This window comes from Dendrobates tinctorius, unplaced genomic scaffold (assembly GCF_039654945.1).
Source record: "Dendrobates tinctorius isolate UK_male_01 unplaced genomic scaffold, ASM3965494v1 ptg000149l, whole genome shotgun sequence".
Lineage (NCBI taxonomy): Eukaryota > Metazoa > Chordata > Amphibia > Anura > Dendrobatidae > Dendrobates > Dendrobates tinctorius.
This window is the reverse complement of record NW_027361816.1, coordinates 4155935-4182510: the sequence shown is the minus strand read 5'-3', so window position 1 is coordinate 4182510 and position 26576 is coordinate 4155935. Positions and strand designations below refer to the sequence as shown.

The 26576-nt window shown below is 47.5% G+C and overlaps 1 protein-coding gene across 1 annotated transcript in view; it reads right to left on the bottom strand.

Annotated features, from left to right (window-relative positions):
- LOC141049790 (uncharacterized) overlaps positions 1-25956 on the bottom strand; it is a 73179-nt gene extending 47223 nt beyond the window's left edge. Inside the window, exons 1-2 of the mRNA XM_073546553.1 lie at positions 25133-25956; positions 24027-25022 (exon numbers count right to left, since the gene is read on the bottom strand). Coding sequence (XP_073402654.1) covers positions 24027-25022; positions 25133-25782 — 1646 coding nt within the window. The 5' untranslated portion in view covers positions 25783-25956. The remainder of the gene's footprint in view (positions 1-24026; positions 25023-25132) is intronic.
- Between the last annotated feature and the right edge of the window lie 620 nt (positions 25957-26576).

Genomic DNA, 26576 nt, shown 5'->3' with positions numbered 1-26576 from the left:
ACATGTTCCTCTGTATGTCTTATGAACTACGGTATTTCGTTTTTTTTCTCTTATTTCAGGTAAAAGTATGAGGCAATGATGAGCGACCCTTGGAGATTATTAAATTGTCTCAACTGAAGTAAATGCTCCTGTATAATAATAATAATAATAATAATAATAATAATAATAACAATAATCTTTATTTATATAGCGCCAACATATTCCGCAGCGCTTTACAGTTTAACAGTTTCAAAACACAAGTCATAAGTAACAACGTTAACAATACAATAATAAAAGCAAAATAAGACGACGCTGCTCATGAGAATTTACAATCTACAATGCCGTACATCAGCAGAAATGCTATGTTATGATATAGATGGCAGTGATCTTTGCTTCTCCTGAGTCTTTTCAGTGTGTGACAGGTGTCTGCTTTTTCTGCTCAAGATACAGATTTACTATAGCTGCAGTGCTGATATTTCTGACCCTACATCATGAAGAGAAGATGGTGCAGATCTGACTCCTGTCCTTGTGTATTCCAGGCAGTACCTGGTTGTGGTGTTTAAAGACAAGCCAATGGAATTGTGGGATATCAGGACGTGTACCCTGCTGCGGGAAATGTCCAAGGTCTTCCCTACTGTGACAGCCTTGGTATGTTCTGATTTTCCATTATGAATGGGTGATTCATTGTAGTTAAGGCTGGAGAACGTCTAAGAGATCTCGTGGAAGCCATTATTTAGATCACAACCTGTTCCGCTCACTGACGTCTTGTAATTATCACGGAGGTTCTACAACAAGTTGATAAATTATGTGTCAACAGCAATGCAGCCATAGATACACATGTTGTCACATACAGTTACAGCACGCTGTATTATTGCAGTGCCACAATCTGCACACTTTTGCAATACATTCAGTTAACTTCTGTAATCGGTAGGATCACGTGAAATGGTCACTTACAATATCTTCCTGTATGAGGATTTATTAATGGGGATGTGCCATGTTTTTTGTTCATGAAGACTGACTGTTCGGACCAACGTCGTGGCTATGCCGCTGGTCCGAACTGTGCAGGTTTGTTGTTTCTGCAGCTTCATTGGAGCCCACGGGGCTAAAGATGGATGGATCCAGAGTCAGGGTACTACTTGCAACCTACAAAGCAAAGAACTTGCAAGTGTGTTCTCCTTGCGTAGAAGACCGGTTGCCGCTGATGGACTGAAGAGCTAACCTTGGCAAGAAACAGTACACTATAAAATTACTAATCAGTCCAATCTTGAGAACAGAGAGACTTTTGCATAAGACATACCGTAAATTGCATAGAGTGGTGTGAAAACGTGTTTGCCCCCTTCCTGATTTCTAATTCTTTTGCATGTTTGTCACACTTAAATGTTTCAGATCACCAAACAAATGTTAATATTAGACAAAGATAACACAAGTAAACACAAAATGCAGTTTTTAAATGGAGGTCTTTTTTATTAAGGGAAAAATATATCCAAACCTACAGCGCCCTGTGTGAAAAAGTGATTGCTAGCACCCCTTGACAACACAAATTAACTGAGCTTTGGTGCCTAGCATTGCAGAACCTTAGGTAACCATGGTTAGGACTAGAGTTGAGCGAAACAGGTCGAAAAATTTCAAAAGTCGCCGACTTTTGGCAAAGTCGGGTTTCATGAAACGAAACCCGACCCTAGGATGAGGTCGGCCACGAGGTCGGCGACTTACGCGCCAAAGTCGCGTTTCAAAAGTTTGTTTTGCGCTCTTTTTCAGCCAATCAGGATCCACGGACACTGTGGGCAACGTGATGACATAGGCAGGGGTCTCCACCATCTTTCACAAGGGCATGCAAGTGATTGGCTTGCTTTGGTGGGCGTCACAGGGGGTATAAAAGGGCGTGCACGCCGACCGCCATCTTACTTCTGCCGATCTCAGTATAGGGAGAGGTTGCTGCTGATTCTGTAGTGAGAGCGTTAGGCAGGGAAGAAGACAAAAAAACTGCTTCTGCTGCTAGCGATTTGGCCTGTGCAACACACCAGTCACTGTGTGTGCAGTGCAAGGGGAGGCTATATAGTGGTGTATCAGTGGTGTTGGTTGTTGGGCTGCCTTTTAAGGCTTCCTGACAGGCTGGCATTGCTGTTTACCCACAGCTCTGCAAACTACTTTTTTAAGAGCAATCCAATCTCCCTTATCCTCTAGTCACTTTTGTCACAGCTGTGCCATCGAGCCTGTGACATAGCGCTCAGATATCAGTGGGCCTCACACAATCCAAAAGTGTCCAGTGTCCACAAGTGTCTGCAGAAATTCAAAATCTCCCTTATCCTCTCGTCACTTTTGTCACAGCTGTGCCATCGAGCCTGTGACATAGCGCTCAGATATCAGTGGCCCTCACACAATCCAAAAGTGTCCAGTGTCCACAAGTGTCTGCAGAAATTCAAAATCTCCCTTATCCTCTAGTCACTTTGGTCACAGCTGTGCCATTGAGCCTGTCACATAGCGCTCAGATATTCATTGGGCCTCACACAATCCAAAAGTGTCCAGTGTCCACAAGTGTGTGCAGAAATTCAAAATCTCCCTTATCCTCTAGTCACTTTGGTCACAGCTGTGCCATCGAGCCTGTCACATAGCGCTCAGATATTCATTGGGTTTCACACAATCCAAAAGTGTCCAGTGTCCACAAGTGTGTGCAGAAATTCAAAATCTCCCTTATCCTGTAGTCACTTTGGTCACAGCTGTGCCATCGAGAGTGTCAGATAGCGCTCAGATATTCATTGGGCCTCACACAATCCAAAAGTGTCCAGTGTCCACAAGTGTGTGCAGAAATTCAAAATCTCCCTTATCCTCTAGTCACTTTGGTCACAGCTGTGCCATCGAGCCTGTCACATAGCGCTCAGATATTCATTGGGTCTCACACAATCCAAAAGTGTCCAGTGTCCACAAGTGTGTGCAGAAATTCAAAATCTCCCTTATCCTCTAGTCACTTTGGTCACAGCTGTGCCATCGAGAGTGTCAGATAGCGCTCAGATATTCATTGGGCCTCACACAATCCAAAAGTGTCCAGTGTCCACAAGTGTGTGCAGAAATTCAAAATCTCCCTTATCCTCTAGTCACTTTGGTCACAGCTGTGCCATCGAGCCTGTCACATAGCGCTCAGATATTCATTGGGCCTCACACAATCCAAAAGTGTCCAGTGTCCACAAGTGTGTGCAGAAATTCAAAATCTCCCTTATCCTCTAGTCACTTTGGTCACAGCTGTGCCATCGAGCCTGTCACATAGCGCTCAGATATTCATTGGGCCTCACACAATCCAAAAGTGTCCAGCGTCCACAAGTGTGTGCAGAAATTCAAAATCTCCCTTATCCTCTAGTCACTTTGGTCACAGCTGTGCCATCGAGCCTGTCACATAGCGCTCAGATATTCATTGGGTCTCACACAATCCAAAAGTGTCCAGTGTCCAAAAGTGTGTGCAGAAATTCAAAATCTCCCTTATCCTCTAGTCACTTTGGTCACAGCTGTGCCATCGAGCCTGTCACATAGCGCTCAGATATTCATTGGGCCTCACACAATCCAAAAGTGTCCAGTGTCCACAAGTGTGTGCAGAAATTCAAAATCTCCCTTATCCTCTAGTCACTTTGGTCACAGCTGTGCCATCGAGCCTGTCACATAGCGCTCAGATATTCATTGGGTCTCACACAATCCAAAAGTGTCCAGTGTCCACAAGTGTGTGCAGAAATTCAAAATCTCCCTTATCCTCTCGTCACTTTTGTCACAGCTGTGCCATCGAGCCTGTCACATAGCGCTCAGATATCAGTGGCCCTCACACAATCCAAAAGTGTCCAGTGTTCACAAGTGTCTGCAGACATTCAAAATCTCCCTTATCCTCTCGTCACTTTTGTCACAGCTGTGCCATCGAGCCTGTGACATAGCGCTCAGATATCAGTGGGCCTCACACAATCCAAAAGTGTCCAGTGTCCACAAGTGTCTGCAGAAATTCAAAATCTCCCCTGTCCTATAGACACCTTGTACCTTGTTTTACAATACTATATAGTTTGTTGGATTTTGTCTACATTTCTACCAAAAATGAGGAAGGCTGGTGGAAGAGGCCGTGGAATTGGACGGGGGTTGGCAGCTGGTAATGATGGTGTTGGTGGTGGATCTGATGGTAGTGGCAAGAGCAAAATAGGACCGAATGCAGGAGGTGTTGAGCCTGCGTCATCGTCTGGCTACATAAGGCCTCGAACGCTTAGTTTTCTAGGAGTTGGCAAACCGCTTTTAAAGCCAGAGCATCAGGAAAAAGTTTTGTCTTACATTGCTGACAGCCTCCAGCTCTATCGCCTCCTCTTCTTCAGTTGTAAAAAGTAAAAGCACTGAGTCGTCATTGGAGGCTCATGTTCATGAACCACACCTTTCCTTGTGTCCTTCACCCCAACCAAGATTGAAGGATGACGCAGGCCATACTACTGATTACTCCATGGAGCTGTTTTCACATACCATGCCTGGATTATCAAGTCAAATGGTGAATTACCCAGGCCAAGATGAATCTGACATGGAGTGCACTGATGCACAGCCGCTAATGGATGATTCTGCTGGTACATTCACTCAGAGCACTACATTGTCCTCGCAGTGTACAGAGCCAGATTCTGACCCTGATGAGACTCAGGTGCCCCTTCCCGCACACTATACCACCATACACGGTGACACAGAGGAAGGTGCACATGACATAGAAGAGGAGGTGATGGATGACGCAGTTGTTGACCCAGATTGGCATCCATTGGGGGAAGAGGGTGCTGCTTCCAATAGCTCAGATGAGGAGCATCCACAGCAGACATCGACATCGCAACAGCTGTTATCTGGCAGGCCCAGAGCACTCCAAAGACAGGTTCCAAACATCAAAAGAGTTGCTGGACAGCTTGTCCAGAGGGTCAAAAGATCACAGCGTGCTAGGCCGCAAAATGTCTGCCAAAGTAGGAAGAGTGCAGTGTGGCACTTTTTTGACCAAAATCCTCATGATCAGGCCAAGGTTATCTGTAAGAAGTGCGCAAAGACCTTTAGCCGAGGGAAAAATCTGAAAAATTTGAATACCAGTTGCATGCTTAGACATTTAACCAGCATGCACTTGCAAGCGTGGACACAACACCAAACCTCAAGTGCCACATGTGCAACTGATCACAACGAAGGTAGTCAGCAACGCTACATTGTTTCCCCCACTGTAAGCCCACCGGTTAGCACAGCAGCAAATGTTGACGTGTCGTTGCAAGGCCACAGCAGTCAGGGAATCCCACTGTTATATCAACGAAAGACTGATTCTAGACCATCAGAAAGAACACCAACTCCATCACCATCATCAACCCTCTCTCAGTCCACCCTGTCCACCGCTACTTCCACCATATGCAGCTCTCAAGTCCAGCTCACCCTCCCAGACACTATGAGTAGGTCAAGAAAGTACTCAGTCTCTCATCCGCGTACACTGGGTTTGAACGCCCACATTGCCAAACTAATCTCGTTTGAGATGATGCCCTTTCGGTTGGTGGAAAGCACAGCTTTCCGCGAACTCATGGCCTATGCAGTACCACGCTATGACCTACCCAGTCGCCACTTCTTCTCTCGCAAAGCCATCCCAGCCCTCCACCATCATGTGAAAGACCGCATTGTCCATGCACTCAAGCAGTCAGTGAGCGGAAAGGTGCACCTCACAACTGATGCATGGTCCAGTCGGCATGGCCAGGGCCGTTACGTGTCCATTACTGCGCACTGGGTTAATGTGGTGGATGCAGGGTCCACAGGGGACAGCGGTGGTGGGACAGTGCTGCCTAGCCCACGGTATAGGAAACAGTTGGCTGTAGGCGTTCGACCCTCCTCCTCCAGAAGCGAAAGCTCGTCCACAGAGCGCAGTCGTACGAGCACTCCATCTGCAGCTGCCACTGTTGCACACGATGTGTCCCCCTATCGAGCAGCTAGTGGAAAGCGTCAGCAGGCTGTGTTGCAGATGATGTGTTTGGGCAACAGACACACCGCCGAGGTGCTGGCCGAGTACTTGAAGCGACAAACTGAGTCATGGCTGGGCAGTGTACATCTTGAGGCAGGCAAGGTAGTGATAACGGCCGTAATTTTGTGGCAGCCATAGCCCTTTCAAAACTCAGCCATATACCTTGCTTGGCTCACACCTTGAACCTGGTGGTGCAGTGCTTCCTCAAAAATTATCTGGAGTTAACAGCCCTGCTCCAGAAGGTGCGAAGACTGTGCGTGCACATCCGCCGGTCGCCTGTACACTCCGTTCGTATGCAGAAGCTGCAGCGATTGCTCCACCTTCCCAACCACCGCCTCATTATCGACATTGCAACAAGGTGGAACTCCACCCTGCACATGGTGGAGCGGCTGTGCGAGCAGAGGCAGGCCATAATACATTTGTGGGAGGATACACGGCCAGGCACTTTGAGAGCAGACATGGAGTTGACAGGTGTGCAGTGGTCGAAGCTGAAAGACCTCTGTAAAGTCCTTCAGTGTTTTGAGGAATGCACACGGCTGGTAAGCGCAGACGACGCCATCCTAAGCATGAGCATCCCACTTATGCGTCTGCTCATGCAAACTTTGACGCACCTTAAGGAGCAGGCGTCTGCAGCCAATGTTGATGAGGAAGAAGAGGAGGAGGGAATCCTTGATGACATTCAGCCATTGTCTGCTCAGGGACCTCTCCTGGATGAGGTGGAGGAAGAAGAGGAGGAGGAGGAGGATGATGGGGATGATTACTCAGGGGAGGAGGATGCATCTCGTGGGGCAAGTGAAAATGTTGGCGTGGCAAGGTCTGGTACAGGGTTTGTGCGTGACTGGAGGGATGTGGATTTGCCAGAAAGTGCTCCTCCACCCAGCACTCGCAGTGCATCATTGACACCGGGAACATTGGCCCACATGTCAGATTATGCCTTGCAGATCCTAAAAAGGGACCCACGCATTGCCAAAATGATGAACGATGACAACTACTGGTTGGCCAGCATCCTGGATCCATGCTATAAAGGCAAATTACAAAACATCATGCCACAGGAGAACCTTGACCTAATATTGGCTAATAAACAAGCAACTCTGGTAAATCGGTTGCTTAAGGCATTCCCAGCACACAGCAGCGGTGATGGTTCTCACACGAGCCGTACGGGCCGGGGGCAGCTTGGCAGAGGTGTTCGTGGTGCACACAGCAGAAGTGGCGTTGGAGACAGGGGTTTCATGACAATGTTGTGGACTGATTTTTCAAGTACCGCTCACACAACTGGTAATACTGCATCGATGGAAAGTGACAGGAGACAGCAGTTGTCAACTATGGTTACAAACTACTTTTCCTCCCATATCGATGTTCTCCCACACAGGTCATTCCCCTTTGACTCTTGGGCCGCTAAACTGGACACCTGGCCTGAATTGGCCCAATATGCCTTACAGGAGCTCGCTTGCCCAGCTGCAAGTGTGCTATCGGAAAGAGTCTTCAGTGCAGCTGGATCAATCCTGACAGAAAAAAGGACCCGTCTGTCAACCCAAAATGTGGATGATCTAACCTTCATTAAAATGAACCACGCATGGGTTTCCAAGGATTTTGTCCCACCTTCCCCTGATGACACATAGGGTGACAGAAAAATGGCTTGCTTTGGTCCACCTCTTCCTGGGACTTGACCTATTTCACCTTTTGCATCAGCTGAATGTCCAACATCAACATATGCCACTTTCTAAAACTCCCTAACTGTGCTGCCTCCCCCCCCATGGCCGGGGTCACCACCTAGCGCACGACACCGTGCGAGTGCCGTTGCCCTGGACAGGTGGGTAGGCCGACTCTTGGGCGCGGGCACTGGTACAGGGTCCTTCATAGTGCAATCAAGTGTCTCTGACGGTGGTGGTGCACACCCGCCGTCAGACACACCGCCGTACTATGAGGGGCCCAGTGCCAGTACCGACGCCCTCGAGTGGGCCCCCCTTGCTTGGGCAGGGCCCCAGCATTTGCAATCTTTTCATCTCCCTGCTCCTCCGCTGTGTAGTCTGGGCCGTCAAATCCATACTGTGCCTGACACCGTCTGAGCCTGCCTCCTGATGTATAGACATATATTTTGAATGTGTACGCTATCCATACATGTTATCTGGGGATACGGTACCCTTTCTAACCTTTGTGCAATCACGTGCAATCCATACTGGGCCTAACACCGTCTGAGCCTGCCTCCTGATGTATAGACATATATTTTGAATGTGTACACTATCCATACATGTTATCCGGGGAAACGGTACCCTTTCTAACCTTTGTGCAATCACGTGCAATCCATACTGGGCCTAACACCGTCTGAGCCTGCCTCCTGATGTATAGACATATATTTTGAATGTGTACGCTATCCATACATGTTATCTGGTGATACGGTACCCTTTCTAACCTTTGTGCAATCACGTGCAATCCATACTGGGCCTAACACCGTCTGAGCCTGCCTCCTGATGTATAGACATATATTTTGAATGTGTACGCTATCCATACATGTTATCCGGGGAAACGGTACCCTTTCTAACCTTTGTGCAATCCATACTGGGCCTAACACCGTCTGAGCCTGCCTCCTGATGTATAGACATATATTTTGAATGTGTACGCTATCCATACATGTTATCTGGGGATACGGTACCCTTTCTAACCTTTGTGCAATCACGTGCAATCCATACTGGGCCTAACACCGTCTGAGCCTGCCTCCTGATGTATAGACATATATTTTGAATGTGTACGCTATTCATACATGTTATCTGGGGATACGGTACCCTTTCTAACCTTTGTGCAATCACGTGCAATCCATACTGGGCCTAACACCGTCTGAGCCCGCCTCCTGATGTATAGACATATATTTTGAATGTGTACGCTATCCATACATGTTATCTGGGGATACGGTACCCTTTCTAACTTTTGTGCAATCACGTGCAATCCATACTGGGCCTAACACCATCTGAGCCTGCCTCCTGATGTATAGACATATATTTTGAATGTGTACGCTATCCATACATGTTATCCGGGGAAACGGTACCCTTTCTAACCTTTGTGCAATCACGTGCAATCCATACTGGGCCCAACACCGTCTGAGCCTGCCTCCTGATGTATAGACATATATTTTGAATGTGTACGCTATCCATACATGTTATCTGGGGATATGGTACCCTTTCTCACCTTTGTGCAATCACGTGTAATCCATACTGGGTGTGAGAACGGCTGGCGAGCTGTTAAGCAAGCTACAGCACCTGTGGTTTGCACACGTAAGTTTTTCATTTTTTCAGGAATGACGGTTAGGCCTAATTCCGGAACTGCGGTTGACCTGCACTTACTGGGAAATCATTGTTCGCGGGTAATAATTGTAATCAGTGATCCCCATCACTAACGTTGTTCAGCGGGTTATCTGCACCTGTAAGCGACAAACGCTGGCCTTTTCAGTGTAGCGCACATGCAGCCACGGACATGTAAGGGCATGACACACCAGTTATTGGCCAATCTCATGTGCCAGAGCCTCACGTGTCCCTCTAGTAAGCCGGACTCGGACCGCGGGGCATGACGGAGTCTCGTTCGTTAACGGAATTAAGCTTGCAATGTGTGCATCTGTTCTGTAGCTGGCATGGTTGAGGTTTCCCAGGTGGAGTCGAATTTAACCGTAGGCTCCACTCCTGGTGGTGCCCTTCTGGACATTCCTTTAAGGTTCAGCTTTGCAACCATACTGCCCACGTAAAACAAACACTTTGCCTTCATGAACGCTGTTTGGAGGGTCATGACTCGTGGGAATAACGCCGCCCAATCAGTTAACCTGCTAGAGAGATCGTTCGTTGCTCCCAAGCATGACATCACACTCCCTAGGAAGAAGGTAATGCCACTGTGGCGACCGTACTCCTGGGGGCGACACAAGTGCACTGATGCCCAGCCACTGCTCGATGAATCTGCTGGTACATTGACCCAGACCACTACATTCCCCTCGCACGCTACACGACCTGAATCTGACCCTGATGAAACTCAGGTTACCCTTCCCATATACAGTTCCATCTTACACGGTGACAAAGAGGAAGCTGCAGATGAAAGTGCAGGTTCGGCCCACCCGCCATCAGACACACCACCGTACTATCAGGGGCCCTGTGCCAGTGCCGTCGCCAACGAGTGGGCCCCCCCTGCTTGCTCAGGATCACAGCACTTGCAAAGTTGAAATACTGTGCAGTGAGATGGAAGATGGGGACGACGAGGAATCCAGACAAGTACAGGGATTCCCTAGCGAGGAGACTTATTTGATTGTTTTCAATGTTGGGACAGCAATTTTTGGGGAGCACTATACTCCAGAGAATGATAGATGGGGCCCACCATACACAGGAACATTCCAAAGGTGGACATCAGACACTGGAGCAGCATTTACAGGGCCCATTATACACTAGAGCATTAGAAATGGGGCCCATTATGTTTGGAGCATTATTTGGGCCCATAAGACAGTGGAGCTTCATCCATGGGTACCAACATATACTGTAGCATTATGTGGAGCTCATCATAAACTGTTTCAAACATTATATGGGACCAATGATTCTGTATGGAGAAATAGATGGGCCTCGTCATGAGATGTAAAAAGTGAGGTATTTTTCATTGTACTATACCGCTATTTCTCTGCCGTATCGGAGCATGATGAGTTGTGGTATGTGTTAAAGGGGCGCTCTTTCGCCCAGGGCACATGAAAACCTGCAGCCAGCCCTCCCCCCCCACAACTTTAGCCAAATAACCCCCATTTTTCAGTGCGTAACTTGTATTATGAAGTTAATTAAGGTTGACAAGCTTAAGTAAGAAGAATTGATGCTTTTGGCATTCAAATGGGCACTGTAGGTGTGTTTCCTGTCCTCCTCTCACTGCCGACTTTTATTCCCCATTGACTTACATTGGGTTTCGTGTTTTGGGACGACCCCGACTTTTCCCTATAATCGGACGATCTTGCTCGACCCGACTTTTGGAAAAGTCGGGTTTCACGAAACGAAACGCGACCCTAAAAAACCAAAAGTCGCTCAACTCTAGTTAGGACCACTAGCAACTAGATAACACTACATCAGTGGTCGTAACTATAGATAGCTAAAGTGCAGTCCCTGCAGGTCTATGAGCTGCCAGCACCGACATCAGGGGCTTATCTCAGGGCCACCATCAGGGAATTACAGCCCTTACTTGTGTATGGGGCCCGGTGAATCGGGGGGGCCCGGCCGACCGAGCATGCTGGCAGCCCGGGCCACGCGCTCGGGCCCCCCCCGATGATTTGATTAGGCAGCAAGCGCTTTTATTTAGAATGCCCCGGGCCGCCTGGCAAAAAGAAAATGGGCAGGCACTGTAGCTTTAAGCTACGGCCCGCCCCAGTGCATTATGGGTCCCGTCCAGCCAGCCTCTCATGACATCACACGCTGCTCTGTAGCTCTGCTCCACTTCCTCATTTCGGAGCAGAGCGAGCAGCGTGTGCGGTGCCGGTGTGAGTGTCACGTGGGTGGCTGGGAGCGATGGATGGGCGGCGGACACCAGGAGAGAAGAGGTGGCGGCTGTGGCTTGGGCAGCGAACCGGACGTGGAGGCGGCAGGTGAGCGAGCAGGTGAGTGCTCTCAGGGCAGGGGTGGCCCAGCGCAGCCAGCCACACACACTGCAGCAGTCCCACCACAGCCACAGGGCCCCAGGGCAGGCAGGGTCTAGGGGGGGCCCTGAGCAGCAAGCTGCATGGCCTCAGTCTCACCACAGTCACAGGGCCCCAGGGCAGGCAGGGCCCAGGGGGAGCCCTGAGCAGCAAACCACACGTCCTCAGTCCCACCACAGTCACAGGGCCCCAGGGCAGGCAGGGCCCAGGGGGGGCCCTGAGCAGCAAGCCGCACGGCCTCGGTCCCACCACAGTCACAGGTCCCCAGGGCAGGCAGGGACCAGGTTGGGCCCTGAGCAGCAAGCCGCACGGCCTCAGTACCACCACAGTCACAGGGTCACAGGGCAGGCAGGGGGCAGAAAGTGAGACAAGGGGGCAGAATGTGAGACATGGGGGCAGAATGTGAGATACGGGGGCCGAGGGCAGAATATGAGACATGAGGGCAGAATGTGAGACATGAGGGCAGAATGTGAGACATGGGGTCAGAATGTGAGACACGGGGGCCGAGGGAAGAATGGACATAAGAGCAGAATGTGAGACATGGGGGCAGAATGTGAGACATGGGGGCAGAATGTGAGACGCGAGGGCTGAGGGCAGAATGGACATAAGGGCAGAATGTAAGACATGGGGGGAAGAATGTGAGACATGGGGGCAGAATGTGAGACACGGGGGGCCGGGGGCAGAAAGGACATGGGGGCAGAATGTGACAGTGAGGCACAGGAGGGGCAGAATGGATACGGGGCAGAATGTGACAGACAGTGAGACACAGGAGGGGCAGAATGTGAGACATGGGGGCAGAATGTGACAGTGAGACACAGGAGGGGGCAGAATGGATATGAGGGATTGAGGGCAGAATATGAGACATGGGGGGGCAGAATGTGACAGTGAGACACAGGAGGGGCAGAATGGATACGGTGACAGAATGTGAGACACAGGAGGGGGCAGGATGGGAGACACATGGGGCAGGATGGATACGATGTAGACAGAAGGGGCAGGATCGGAAGATCGCATGGGGGCAGAATGGATACTCATGAGGGCAGGATGAGAGAAAATATGGCTGGAGCCAGGAATGAGACGGGATGGGGGATATTATTACCATAGGGGCTAATTTAGGGATATTATTACTGCAGTGATGTAATTATTTTATTTTTTTGAGGATACTGTTTTAAATGGGGGGAGGTCCTGTTACTGTGCAGAGCGACACTATGTTGCCTTTTTTTCTTCATCTGGTGTAGTGTAGAAGTTGAGGAAAAAAATTAAGTAATGTGTTCTGCAAGCGGAGATCTAGATAACTGTTATTTCCTGCAGAGACGAGCCCTGGCTGGAAGACGTGATGGCGTTCTGTGCTGGATGAAAGATGAAAAGCGAAGACAAAGGACTTCACCTAGACACGTCACTGGTGAGTCAGTGTGTTCCCTGTACACTGACACTATATACAGAGTGCCTTTGTACAATGTCACCACTGATCACTGTATAACCTGTGCACTGACACTGTACACTATATACAGAGTTCCTGTGTACAATGTCACAAGTGATCACTGTATTATCTGTACACTGACACTTATATACAGAGTTCCTGTGCACAATGTCACCAGTGATCACTGTATTATCTGTACACTGGCACTACATACAGAGCTCCTGTGTATAATGTCACCGGTGATCACTGTATTACCTGTACACAGACACTGCATGCTAAGTACAGATCTCCTGTGTATAATGGCACTTATGGTCATAATATTATGTTTTTTTATTAATGATCAGTATTGTAGTATTCTGTCACTGGTGGTAATATGTGGTCTGGGCATGGTGTAGCTGTATTTGTTCCTTGTATGTGCTATTATTCTGTCACTGGTGGTATTGTGTGGTCTGGTCATGGTGTAGCTGTATTTGTTCCTTGTATGTGGTATTATTGGTCACCATGTGGTGGTAATATGGTGTCTGGACATGGTGTGGTGGTATTTGTCCCTTTGGATGTGATATTATTGGTCATTTTAAAAATTGAAAAACAAAATATATATCTAAATTATGTTGGATATTTTAACAAATGTTTAATAGGTTAGAGTAGCTTAGGGCCTGGCCAAAAGAGTCTACCTTGTCGTGGTGGCAGAATTAAAAAATCTTTTGGCCAAAACAAGAGCTGCTGGCTATGTGTGGGAACTGTTAGGCCGGAGTCACACTGGCGAGGAATACGGGTGCGTGAGAGGCGCAAAAAGCACGCATTGGACACGGACCAATGATTCTCTATGGGGTCACTCGCACCAGGCGTATATTTCTCCTCCGTATCCTACGCTCCATGCCACTCGCAGCATGCTGCGATTGTCAGCGTACTACGCCCGTAGCATGCCAATGCAAGTCAATGGGTGCGCAAAAAATACGGATTACACACTGACCACACGTGTGACCTGCGAGCAATACGCAGGTCTTTTGGCTGGTGAACAGGAAATGGGCCAATCCATCATCAGGAAGCGTAGACATGCAAATGAGCTCAAAAAGCGCTCCAAACATCCAGGAAGTACGCCTCCACGGAGTACAGCAGCAGCATGGCGTCCACTTACATAAATGTGGAGATGCTAATTGTGCTGGTGCAGGAGCGTCCAGAAATATGGGACCCACGCGACGCAAACTATGCGAACCGCACACGAAAGGAGGCGTCATGGAGGCGCATCTGTCGCCAGATGTACCATGACTTCGGTGACAGACCACGTGAGGAGCAGCAGAAAATTCGTAAGTGCAACCATAAAAATATAATTAACGTTAGCGCGCGCTATAAAATGACTCTACAATCAGCCCCCCCCCTTCCTGGGCATGTAATTTTAGCCTCATGAGGCCGTTACATTAGGATGTGACACGTGGCTTCACACAGCCATAATTAGGGGTTAGGCCACAAGCTCCTCATCCTCCTAGCCACAAAAATTATTTTCAGGGGAGCTAATGAGACCCTGGGTATCGGCCCAATTACATATGCCACCATGGGTAGAACGCACACCCCATAAGGCCCCATGCCTAGACTACTGTTTGAAAATGTGACCACTCAAATATGTGATTTTGACAATCTTTCCTGTCACATTGCAGTGGAAGATGTGATGAAACGGTGGAGAAGCATCCGGGACCAATACCGCCGGGAACGCCGGCAGCGGTCCAGGAGTGGGGATGCTGGCCATGTCAAGCGGAAATATATATATTATGACCGGCTGAACTTCCTCGCCCCAATTCTGGCTCTGAGACCGTAAGTACATACCTCACACCACATGACACAAAAACATTACACAAATACTTTACAGGGACAAAAATATTGATGTATTTTTGCCTCTGTTCTATTTCATAACAGAACTCAATCCAACCTTACGGATCGAGGAACGGCCTCAGAGGCAGAGCCCGTTATTGATCCTGTAGGGGATGAGGTGGCTGGCCCATCTTCTCCCCCTACAAGAAGGATGTCTGAAGAGGAGGCATCACAAGAGCACACAATGGCTGCTCAACAACACACCACCAGGACGGTCTGCAGCTGCAACCTCACCCATCCTGGAAGAGATGGGCAACTTGAGCAGCAGCCCAACTGCCCAGATCAGGCCCTCCCCACAGGCTGCTCTAGCAACACGGCGAATAAGAAGAAGGCGCCAGGTCGCCATTCAAGAGAGCAGGACGAATGTGGACACTGGGGTGCTGAATTACCTGTCCAGAGTCACTACAGATGATGGTGAGGAGGCCTATGCACGTAGCCTCACCCTTTATCTCCGTGCCCTTACCCGTGAGGTCAGGCTCCGTATTAGGGGGTGTATTCAGATCCTGCTTGATGCAAGCACCCCCCCAATACCCCATATGAGGTGTTTGAATTTCTGGAGAGGTGGCAGCTCTCACCAAGAAATTTAATGCGCATGAGACCATCCACACAGATGCTTGCTCAAGCAGGGTCTGAACAGCCCCTAATACGTGGGCCAACACCTCAACCCCTTCCTCCCCCTACCCATCCTTCTATTCCGCAGCCCCATATGTCTTCAGCAAGCCAACCCCACCAATATGGCCACTTGTACCCACCCAGTGTTGGAGGCTGGTCCCAACCTGGTTGGTGACGATCTGGCTATCTTGGTGGGTATGATCCACGGGCCTACCATAGCCAACAAGAAACCCCTCACCATCATCATTATTACTCTGGGCAGTATCACCAACAGGCCCAGGAGGCTGGATAACAACAGCATCATGGGCAACAGTATGGCCCCACACAGGGCGATGTTGGCCACAATGTCCAGCAGCACCCACAGGCTGTTCCTCCCCGTTCCCCATCCCCTACATATGAGGATTTATGAATCCAAACTTTGGAGATGTCCAGTGACATGTAACTGGTGCTTCTAATCTAGAGAAAAAAAACAGGTGTTCTCCTTCACCAACATTTAGAACATAATTTAACACTCACATTTGTAAACAATGTTTTCCAAACATATGAAACAATCCATCATGACAGGCAACGCTACCTCACGCCTTTCACACAGATATTACATGTGTGTATAAAAGAGAATATTTAAATGCGCTATACTGTTACCTGAAAGGATGAAAATACACTAATCACTTGTTAATGCATAGGAAAGGTGTGCTTGCCTTTAGTTAAGTAGTCAACTTTGTTATTAGCATTCTCTAGTAAACCAATTTGAGGCGAACAGCATTCACAATATCACGCTCACTCTATGTCTTAACAAGTGAGTTTTGTATTTTCATCCTTTCCAGTATAGCATGCTTAAATATTGTCTGTTCTACAGACAGGTAATATCTGTGTGAAAGATGTGAGGTAGCCTTGCCTGTCATGGTGGAATCTTTCTATGTTTGGAAAACATTATGAGGAAATGTGAGTGTTATCTTATTGACTTTATTTTGGTGATGGAGCTCACCCTTTGTTGCCTAATCCAGGTTAATGTAGGCATGCAGCAATGTTGTTATTGCATAATGTTTGTTGCAGTTATTTTCTGTTATGTTAATGTTACATCAAGTTAACGAAGGCCCAAAGGGTCATTTTGGCCATTGCCAAATTTGTGTTATGGCAAAATTATGTTTGCCTTTAAGCAAAACCCAAAAAACAAAAAGGCAAAACTAAAAATTTGTCTACTCTAGTTAACGTCTCTGTGTGATTTCTCACTATCCCTCACAACATACTAACAGACACCAACCAATGCAAAGAAACACTCATAGAATCATAACAAGGCTTGAGTAATATATATTTAGACACACTTTGAACCAAAAATAATTAGAACATAGACACAGCATTCTCTTGCCAAGAAGTAGCCCCCTCAGGTGAGATAAAGTAATTAGTGAATATATCACGCACTTTGAGGCCAGAGAGCGGTCTACGTTGAGGGATGATAGGTGGTCTCACCCTGCGCACATTGTCTGGCCTACGCACAACACCATCAGAGGAGGAGCAATCATGTATCCTGGTGAAGTTATGCAGAACAACACAGGCTTTCACAACTTCATTCACATTTTGCTCACTCAACTGAATGGCAGTTTGGAGTACCCGCCATTTGGCACAAAGAATCCCAAAGGAACACTCCACCAGTCGCCTAGCACGTGATAGGCGCAAGTTCAAAATTCTGCGCCTGTGGTCAAGGTTGCGCCGGGGATATGGCCTCATGACATTACGTGATAACTGAAAGGCCTAATCTGCCACAAGGACATAAGGGACTGATTGTTCGGGGGAGCCTGGTAGCTGGCGTGGTGGTGGTAGATCCAACTGGTTGGTGCGTAGCCGCCGACCCATTATGAAAGTATTGAAGACTCTAGAGTCTCCCGTCCTTCCATAGGCCCCAATGTCCACAATTATAAACTTGTATTGAGGGTCTACCAGAGCCAACAATACAACAGAAAAGTATTGCTTATAATTGAAGAATTGGGACCCTGAGTTCGGCGGCTTACGCACCCTGATATGTTTGCCATCCAGGGCCCCAATACAATTTGGAAACTGGCAGTCCTCCTCAAAGTCCCTTGAAATCCTTAACCAGTCTTCCATCCTGGGCTCGGGTAGGACCACCTGATGGAGTCTTGTCCAGATTTGTGCACATGTAGACCTCACTATGCCTGAATTGGTGGACTTTCCAATGAGAAACTCATGGTGGAGGGCGGCATAAGACAGGCCAGTGGACAGGAAGCTGTAGAACAACAGAAATAGTCCAGGTTAGAATGGCTAAAGTAAAAAAAAATCAGTTACATGCCGACCAAACTTGGTAGGAAATGAGAGAGAACAACACACACATATTTGGTGGCACAATGACTAAGTGATATGCAGTACATATTAGATGTAACATTGTGCTGTGTCAGGTGAAACATATTTTGAGTAAGATGAGGGTATTAAACATTGTCCAAGAAGGCCAAAAAACATAAATTAACACACACATTATGAACATAGAGAATGTGGTTGTGGAGTACATACCGTATTGTGAGTAGAAGTCGCTCCTCTGCAGATATGGCTTGGCGCATCCTAGTGTCCTGAAATGTGATCCCAGGGCGCACTGTCTCCAAGAGGCGATCAAATGTGGAAATGCTCATTCGACAGTACTGGTAAAAATTTTCCGGATGCTCCCGCAGAGACGAATAGAGGCGGTGAAAATGCCCTCTTGTGAGTCGTTGCCTCAAAAGTGTATGTACCCACATGCGTCTCCTCCTCCGCGGATCCACTTTCACAGGATATGGCTGGCCAAAGCGCCGTGACAAAAGCCAGGTAAAGAGAACCTGCTCGGTTGTATTGAATGTCAGACCCTCTGCCATGCTGCACAAAGAACACCAACACACCTCGTGAAAGCAAGGTGAGAAATGTACAGAATGTAGTCAGCCACCTATTTCTGAGTGTCTAAATAGGGTGCAGGCTAATGATTTAAATTGTTTGCAGGCCTCAAAACCGTTAAATGTCCATTTTGCAAGGCTGCGAGAAAATCTCGCCATACGGATTGCATACGGATTGCATACGGAGACACACATGCGCAAAATACGCGACCTCACCTTGCTTACGGATGACCTACGGACCACTATTTTGTGGTCATTGATCCGTATTAAGCATGTAAAATACGGAGCGTATTTTGCGCAGGTTAGTGTGACTCCAGCCTTAATGTGTGATTGGTGAGAAGTGGAGTTTTTCCAAGAGAGAGCGGTGGGACTGTGGACAGTTCGAGGGGTGGAGGGCGGGGCTGGGGTGGAGCCTGGGCGGAGTCTCATGGGGGCCCCGAAAATTTTGCCAGTATGGGGCCCCGAAATTCCTAGTGGCAGCCCTGGCTTATCTAAAGCATTCTGTAGAGGTCCGGCACCTGCACACTGCAGTATTCTGTTTTGCCCTCAACAGGGCAGAGCAGTGCGCATGCGCAGGAGCCATGAATGGAAGGAGAGAAGAGGACGGCATCGTATGGAGATGGGAGGCGCCGGACCGGACAGCGATACCCATTGGACCGGACCGCCCCCCCCCCCCGGTGAGTATAGTATAACTCTTCTTTCTTATCTTTCAGGTTACATTGGGGGCTTATCTACAGCATTACAGAATGCTGTAGATAAGTCCCTGATGTCGGTGCCAGCAGCTCATATTCGAAAAAAGGGGTGACAGATTCCCTTTAAAAAGATGAGAGTCCTGTAATTGACATCATAGGTAGACCAGAACTATGAGAGTCAAAATGAGAAAGCAAATCCAGAAAATCACTTTGTCTGATTTGGCAAGGTTTATTTTGCAAATTATGGTGGAAAATAAGTATTTGGTCACCTAGAAACATGCAAGATTTCTGGCTCTCACAGACCTGTAACTTCTTTTTTAAGAGGCCCCTCTGTCCTCCACTCATTACCTGTAGTAATGGCACCTGTTTGAACTTGTTATCAGTATGAAAGACACCTGTCCACAACCTCAAACAGTCACACTCCAAACTCCACTATGGTGAAGACCAAAGAGCTGTCGAAGGACACCAGAAACAAAATTGTATCCCTGCACCAGGCTGGGAAGACTGAATCTGCAGGAGGCAAGCAGCTCGGTGTGCTGAAATCAGCTGTGGGAGCAATAATAAGAAAATGGAAGACATACAAGACCACTCATAATCTCCCTCGATCTGGGGCTCCACACAAGATCTCGTCCTGTTGGGTCAAACTGATCACAAGAATGGTGAGCAAAAATCCCAGAACCACACGGGGGGACCTAGTGAATAGTCTGCTCAGAGCTGGGACCACTGTAACAAAGGCTACCATCAGAAACACACACTACGCTGCCAGGGACTCAGATCCTGCAGTGCCAGACGTGTCCCCCTGCTTAAGCCAGTACATGTCTGGGCCCGTCTGAAGTTTGCTAGAGAGCATTTGGATTATCCAGAAGAGTATTGGGGAATGTCATATGGTCTGATGAAACCAAAGTAGAACTGTTTGGTACAAACAAAACTCGTGCTTTAAGGAGACAGAATTCTGAGTTGCATCCAAAGAGCACCATACCTACTGTGAAGCATGGGGGTGGCAACATCATGCTTTGGGGCTGTTTCTTTGCAAAGGGACCAGGACGACTGACATTTCGTATACATGAAAGAATGAATGGGGCCATGTATCGTGAGATTTTGAGTGCAAACCTCCTTCCATCAGCAAGGACATTGAAGATGAAATGTGGATGGGTCTTTCAGCATGATAGTGATCCCAAGCACACCACCAGGGCAATGAAGGAGTGGCTTTGTAAGAAGCATATGAAGGTCCTGGAGTGGCCTAGCCAGTCTCCAGATCTCAACCCTATAGAAAACCTTTGGAGGGATTTGAAAGTCTGTGCTGCCCAGCAACAGGCAAAAAACATCACTTCTCTAGAGGAGATCTGCATGGAGAAATGGGCCACCAACAGTGTGTGACAACCTTGTGAAGACTTACAGAAAACGTTTGACCTCTGTCATTGCCAACAAAGAATATATAACAAAATATTGAGAGGAACTTTTGTTAATGACCAAATACTTATTTTCCACCAGAATTTGCAAAATACATCTTGCCCAATCAGACAAGGTGATTTTTTTGGATTTGTTTTCTCATTTTGACTCTCATAGTTGCGGTCTACCTATGATGTCAATTACTGGCCTCTCACATCTTTTTAAGTAGGAGAACTTGCACAATTGGTGGCTGACTAAATACTTTTTTTCCCCACTGTACATTTCTAATGGAGGTATTTGCTAATATTATTATTATTACATATTGGGGTAGGATCATGGAGATGGGAATACCCCTGTCACAGTGTTGCTGCGAGAGAGAGTAGCCAGAAGATCACAATTTCTCCTAGTCCTGCACTGACTAGAAGCACTTCACCTTCATATTAAATGGTGCAGGTTTCTTTTAGCAGTGCAGGGGTTAGTCTACTCACTTGAGAATTCCTGGAAACTTACCTGCCTTAGGTGCTCAGCGGTTTAGTGTCGGCCACTCCCCTCTCCTATATAAACTGGATGCTGGCAAGTAGGCATTGTCGGAGTTAGCTTCATGCTGCATGGTTCAGGAGTTGGTGGTGTGTTGTTTGAGAAGGCGTTTAGAGGATTAATCTAAGGCTAATTTCACACTTGCTTTTTTTTGCAGCGCGTTTTTCCCGCAAAAAAACGCATAGAAAAAACGCATACAAATGCATACAAACGCTGCGTTTTTTTCAAGCATTTTTATGCGCATGCAGGAAAAAAACGCAGCGTTTTTGTGCGTTTGTATGCATTTTTTGTGCGTTTGCGTTTTTTTCCAGATTTTTGGACAACCCCCCAAAAAAGAAAAAAAAACCATTCAACAACACACAAGACCAATGGGACTTCATTGTGGGTGTGGTATGTTAATATATAGACCCTGTCTACAGTATTCTTCCCATTTGCTTGATTCTTCTCGTGACCATGGATCTGCGCTGGAAGAGTTTTCATTTCAACTTGGATTTGGACATCGCGATGGCTCAGGCGTATGCAGTTGCTTGCCATGAACAAAGGAAGAGAGAGAGGCAGTGAAGACGGCAGCGGCGGCGTATGTGGATACATCCGATTGTTGAACTCCGGGAGAGCCGTGGGGCATACCACACCCTCTACAGCGAGCTCCAGGCAAACCCGGAGAAATTTACAGATTATATCCGGATGTCCCAAGAAAGTTTCAGGGATTTGCTTGCTCGTGTCCAACAATCCATCCGGAGACAGGACACACAGCTCCGTCGTGCGATTCCTCCTGAGGAACGGCTACTGGTGACATTACGGTACGTAATATTTAAAAACCAAGGGGTGCGGTCTGATTGTTTTTTTTTTTTAAATTTAATATTCAAAACCTTGGGTAATTAGTTTTCGTGAATGTACTAATATTTTATTTTATAGTTTTTTAAAATAATATACATAAATATTAATTTAACTTCTTTCTCTGTTCACAGATTCCTGGCAACTGGAGAAACCCTATCTTCACTACACTTCCAGTACCGTATTGGAATCTCTACCTTGTCTGGAATTGTTGCGAGACCTGCCGGGCTCTCTGGAATGTTCTTTGTCCAGAATTTATGCCCCTGCCCACCGCTGAAAAGTGGATGGAAATTGCTGACAAATTCTGGACAGTATGTAATTTCCCCAACTGTTTGGGAGCTGTTGATGGTAAACACATACGGATCATCAAACCCAAAAGAACGGGATCTGAGTACTATAATTACAAAAAGTACTTTTCAATAGTACTCATGGCCATTGCGGATGCCGGATGTATGTTTGTAGCAGTGGACATTGGAGCATTTGGCCGTGGTAATGACTCACAGGCTTTTAAAAACTCAGACATGGGCCGGAGGTTGTATGGCAACCAATTTAATTTCCCTATGCCACGGCCTCTTCCTCACACCGAAGCTCCGCCACTGCCCTTTGTAATGGTTGGCGATGAGGCTTTTCAAATGTGCGGAAACTTACTGAAACCCTACTCCAGCCGGGACTTGGACCACACCAAAAAAATATTTAATTACAGGCTGACCAGGGCCAGAAGAACTGTCGAGTGTGCTTTTGGGATTCTTGTCTCCAGATGGCGAATTCTCGGCACGACCATTAATCTTAAACTTGAAACAGTCGATGAGGTGGTGAAGGCCTGTGTGGTTCTACATAACTTTGTGATGGCTAAAGAGCACCCGACCTTTGAACTGGACGATGATGGTCCTAACCCATTGCCTGAATTCACTCAGCACCCTCTCAGGTCATCCGTTGAAGTTGGCCAAATGAGGGACCAATTTGCGGCCTACTTTATTTCTGATGTAGGACGGGTGCACTGGCAAGATGAAATGGTGTAATGTTTTTGTTTATGGTAATAAAAAACCTTATTTGATACCATTACTGAGTGCACTATATTTTTTAAACTCCAATTAAATAAAAAACTTCCCATGTATAACTGTGAAGTTTTTGATGTTCACACACCTGGGCAGGTAAATACACATATGAGTTAAAATGCAGCATTGCTAGTCTGCGTGAAATATATTGGAATGTAAGCAAAGCTGCATGTTAAATCTGATGCGTATTAACCAGGCCATGAATCAGGAAACCAATTTTTTTTCAAGAGAAAATTGTCCAACTAGTTGAAAAAAAAGTATGTGATTTTTTCAAAACCCAACCCCAATGAAAGTCAATGGGGAATACAAGTCAGCATTGAGTGGATGAATGTAATCAGCTCAATTCCAACTTTTATTTAAAATTGTGGTAGTGTAGAAATAAGTTTCTACAATTCCAACTTTTATTTAAAATTGTGGTAGTGTAGAAATAAGTTTCTACATTTTTTAAGAAAGAAACTTATTTTTTTAGACAAGTTTCAACAGTTTGTTTTTCATGAAACCAGATCCTAGTTGGTAAAACTAGAGTTATTACACTAGGCCTTGGTATGACTATACTAGGCCTTTGGTTGGTTTTTAACATGTATTTACCCATCAGTGTGTGTGAGCGGCGCAAACAACATTAATCAAACTTTGTAATGGTGAACCACAAATGTAAATTTATTTTTAACCACAAAAATAAACAAAAAAATTATTTTTTTCGGCCTTTGGGGGCAGATGGTTTCAATTTGGGTGTGTGCAGGGAATATGCAACACTTGCAGTTGAAGACGGTATTTGAGGGGAAGGGGCAACAAAACTTGTGGGGGAAGGTAGTCCAGTTAAGGGAATTAAACTAGGAACACTTGGAGGAGAGGAAATCTGTTCAGGTACATTTGTTGTAATGGCATGTCGCCGTAGGCTTGTGTGCCTGGACCGACTTTGGCCCAATGCCCGCCTTGATTGATTTCGCCTTGAACTTGGGGCAAATATTGAGTGTAGGTCCCCCGTCTGCTGAGGTGGCTGCTGCTGCTGCTGAGGTGGCGGCTGCTGCTGCTGCTGAGGTGGCTGCTGCTGCTGCTGCTGAGGTGGCTGCTGCTGAGGTGGCTGCTGCTGCTGAGGTGGCGGCGGCTGCTGCTGCTGAGGTGGCGGCTGCTGCTGCTGAGGTGGCGGCTGCTGCTGCTGAGGTGGCTGCTGCTGCTGCTGAGGAGGCTGCTGCTGCTGCTGCTGAGGTGGCTGCTGCTGCTGCTGAGGTGGCTGCTGCTGCTGCTGAGGTGGCTGCTGCTGCTGCTGAGGTGGCTGCTGCTGCTGCTCTTGGTTGGCAGTGCTCGTCCTTGCAGGAGGACTGGTGGCGGCAGTAATGGTCCAGGTTTGCGGAGTGGTGGTGGCAGGGCTACTACATGTTGTTGTAGCGGCAGGGCTGTTCCATGTTTGCCTAGTGGTGGCTGAGCTCCATGCATGCATGGGAGTGGCGGTGGTGCTCCAGACAGGAGCAGCGCTTGCCATGGTGGTGTCGGTGAAGTGACCAGCTGCACTCAGACTTGTGGTGGTGTAACGGTGGGTGTCCTGGCTTTGAATAGAGGTGTCCGTGCAGTGGTATGCAGCACAAGTCGGTAGTGAGGTGAAGCGAGTCAATGGTGGCACAGGTGGAAATGACACCACTGACTGCTGACCGTACCGATTATGCTGCATAGCCTGCAAGAAAGCATTGTTGCAGGCCTGCAGCACATTCAGCTGTTGCTCAGGACTAAGGTGTTCCGCCATGCCCTTTTCAATCTTACTAAAAAAATGGTGTGCTGGTCTGTTGAGGTCGGCCTCCAGACGGTCAAGGCACTGTTCTACAGAATTGAAGCGGTGTTCAAAGTGGTTAAAACCACGTTCCATGAGTGCAAAACCGCTTTCAACTCTGTCGGACAGCGACTTGAGGCTGGAATTAAAGGCCTCGCTCAAATGCATAAACTCGGGCAAGACATTCCTGTCCAAGGCCCTCTGCCGCTGGCGGGTAGTGCCCGCATAACCAGTGGCAGAGACCTGGGACAGGGGAACACCTGATGGCCCAGCTTCCTGGTCACCAGCTGTGTGTGTGGCTGACCTGCAAGGTGCTTCCTGGCTGTCGGATGGCTGGGACGGGTCAGAGGACGTCCGAGGAAGGACCGCTCTAGGGCCAGGTTGCAGGGTGCTGCTACAGGTGCTGTGGAAGAATGGAAAATCATTACTACCATGCCTTTACAAGAAGCATCAGCTGTGGATTAGAAAAACACAGATTAATAAAATTAAAAACCCACAATTTATAATACTTACGATCTCGTGGCAAGGACCGGTCTTAGGAACTGCAACGCGTGATAGTGACGGTATCTAGTTCTGGTCCTTGACGCAGATCCACTGCGAACCTGGCCCTCAGCACGAACATCACTGTTGAAGCGGTCCTTGATCGAACGCCAACGTGTTCGGACTTTGTCCACTGTTGGGAAAAAAAAAACAGTGCCATCAAGGACAACAGTCACTGCGGCACAATACAGCAATAAAATACTCAAAGCAGTCACTGTAGAGCCCGATGACACTGTTGGGTTTCCTGCTAGAATATACCTAGCATGAAACCCAACAGTGCCGTCAAGGACAACAGTCACTGCGGCACAATACAGCAATACAATACTCAAAGCAGTCACTGTAGAGCCCGATGACACTGTTGGGTTTCCTGCTAGAATATACCTAGCACGAAACCCAACAGTGCCGTCAAGGACAACAGTCACTGCGGCACAATACACCAATACAATACTCAAAGCAGTCACTGTAGAGCCCGATGACACTGTTGGGTTTCCTGCTAGAATATACCTAGCACGAAACCCAACAGTGCCGTCAAGGACAACAGTCACTGCGGCACAATACAGAGCAGGGAAATACTCACTAAACGCCTTTTTGGAGGATGCTGTGGCGCTGTCCCAGCCATCCATCAACGCTGCGGCCACCTCATTCCAGAGCCGCCGGGTCACCACATTGTCCTTGTACAGCCGGTCACGGCTGTCCCACAACGGCGCACGCTCCTGGACCAGGATGATGAGCTGCTCATTATCCAGGTAGACGTCTTCATCTCGTTGTGGAACCTAGACAAAACACATTCATTAGAATAATCAAATTTAAATTGAATAAAAAGTTACAAAAAAAAGAAACATAAAAAAGAGTAAAAATAGAAGATAAAAAATAAAGAACATTACAAATCATTTGATACATACATTCCGTATCACCACCGGGACTTGGCTTCGCTGCTCCTGCTGTTCGCCCTCAGTAGTCCCGTCCGCAGAAGATGATGATGATGTCTTAAAAAAGTTGAAAAAAACGTAAGAGATTTGGAGTAGCAGCAGATATACTTACCAGATGCACGAAAATAATCACCTCACGGTCTGCTTGCGCCAATTCCTGCTGCGATGGGGAATATTCTGATTCTGAAGACATACTGCATGTAAAAATAATAAAAATCATTAGTACATACATAATTTAAAAGGACAGGCATATGATGTAATAATACTCACATTCTTGACGCTGATAGAAGATGGGTTCCTTGGTGACTGTCTGCTCTCCAATCTGTCAGTGTAGTAGTGGCAGAGTTTTGGCAGGCACCTCCTTTATATAGACTTTTTTTTTTTTTACTTTAGAATTTTATAACTAGGACAACTAGTGGACACCACCAAAAAAACGCATACATGCGCATGCCAGTGCACACGTATGCGCATCCATAGGCCATAATGGC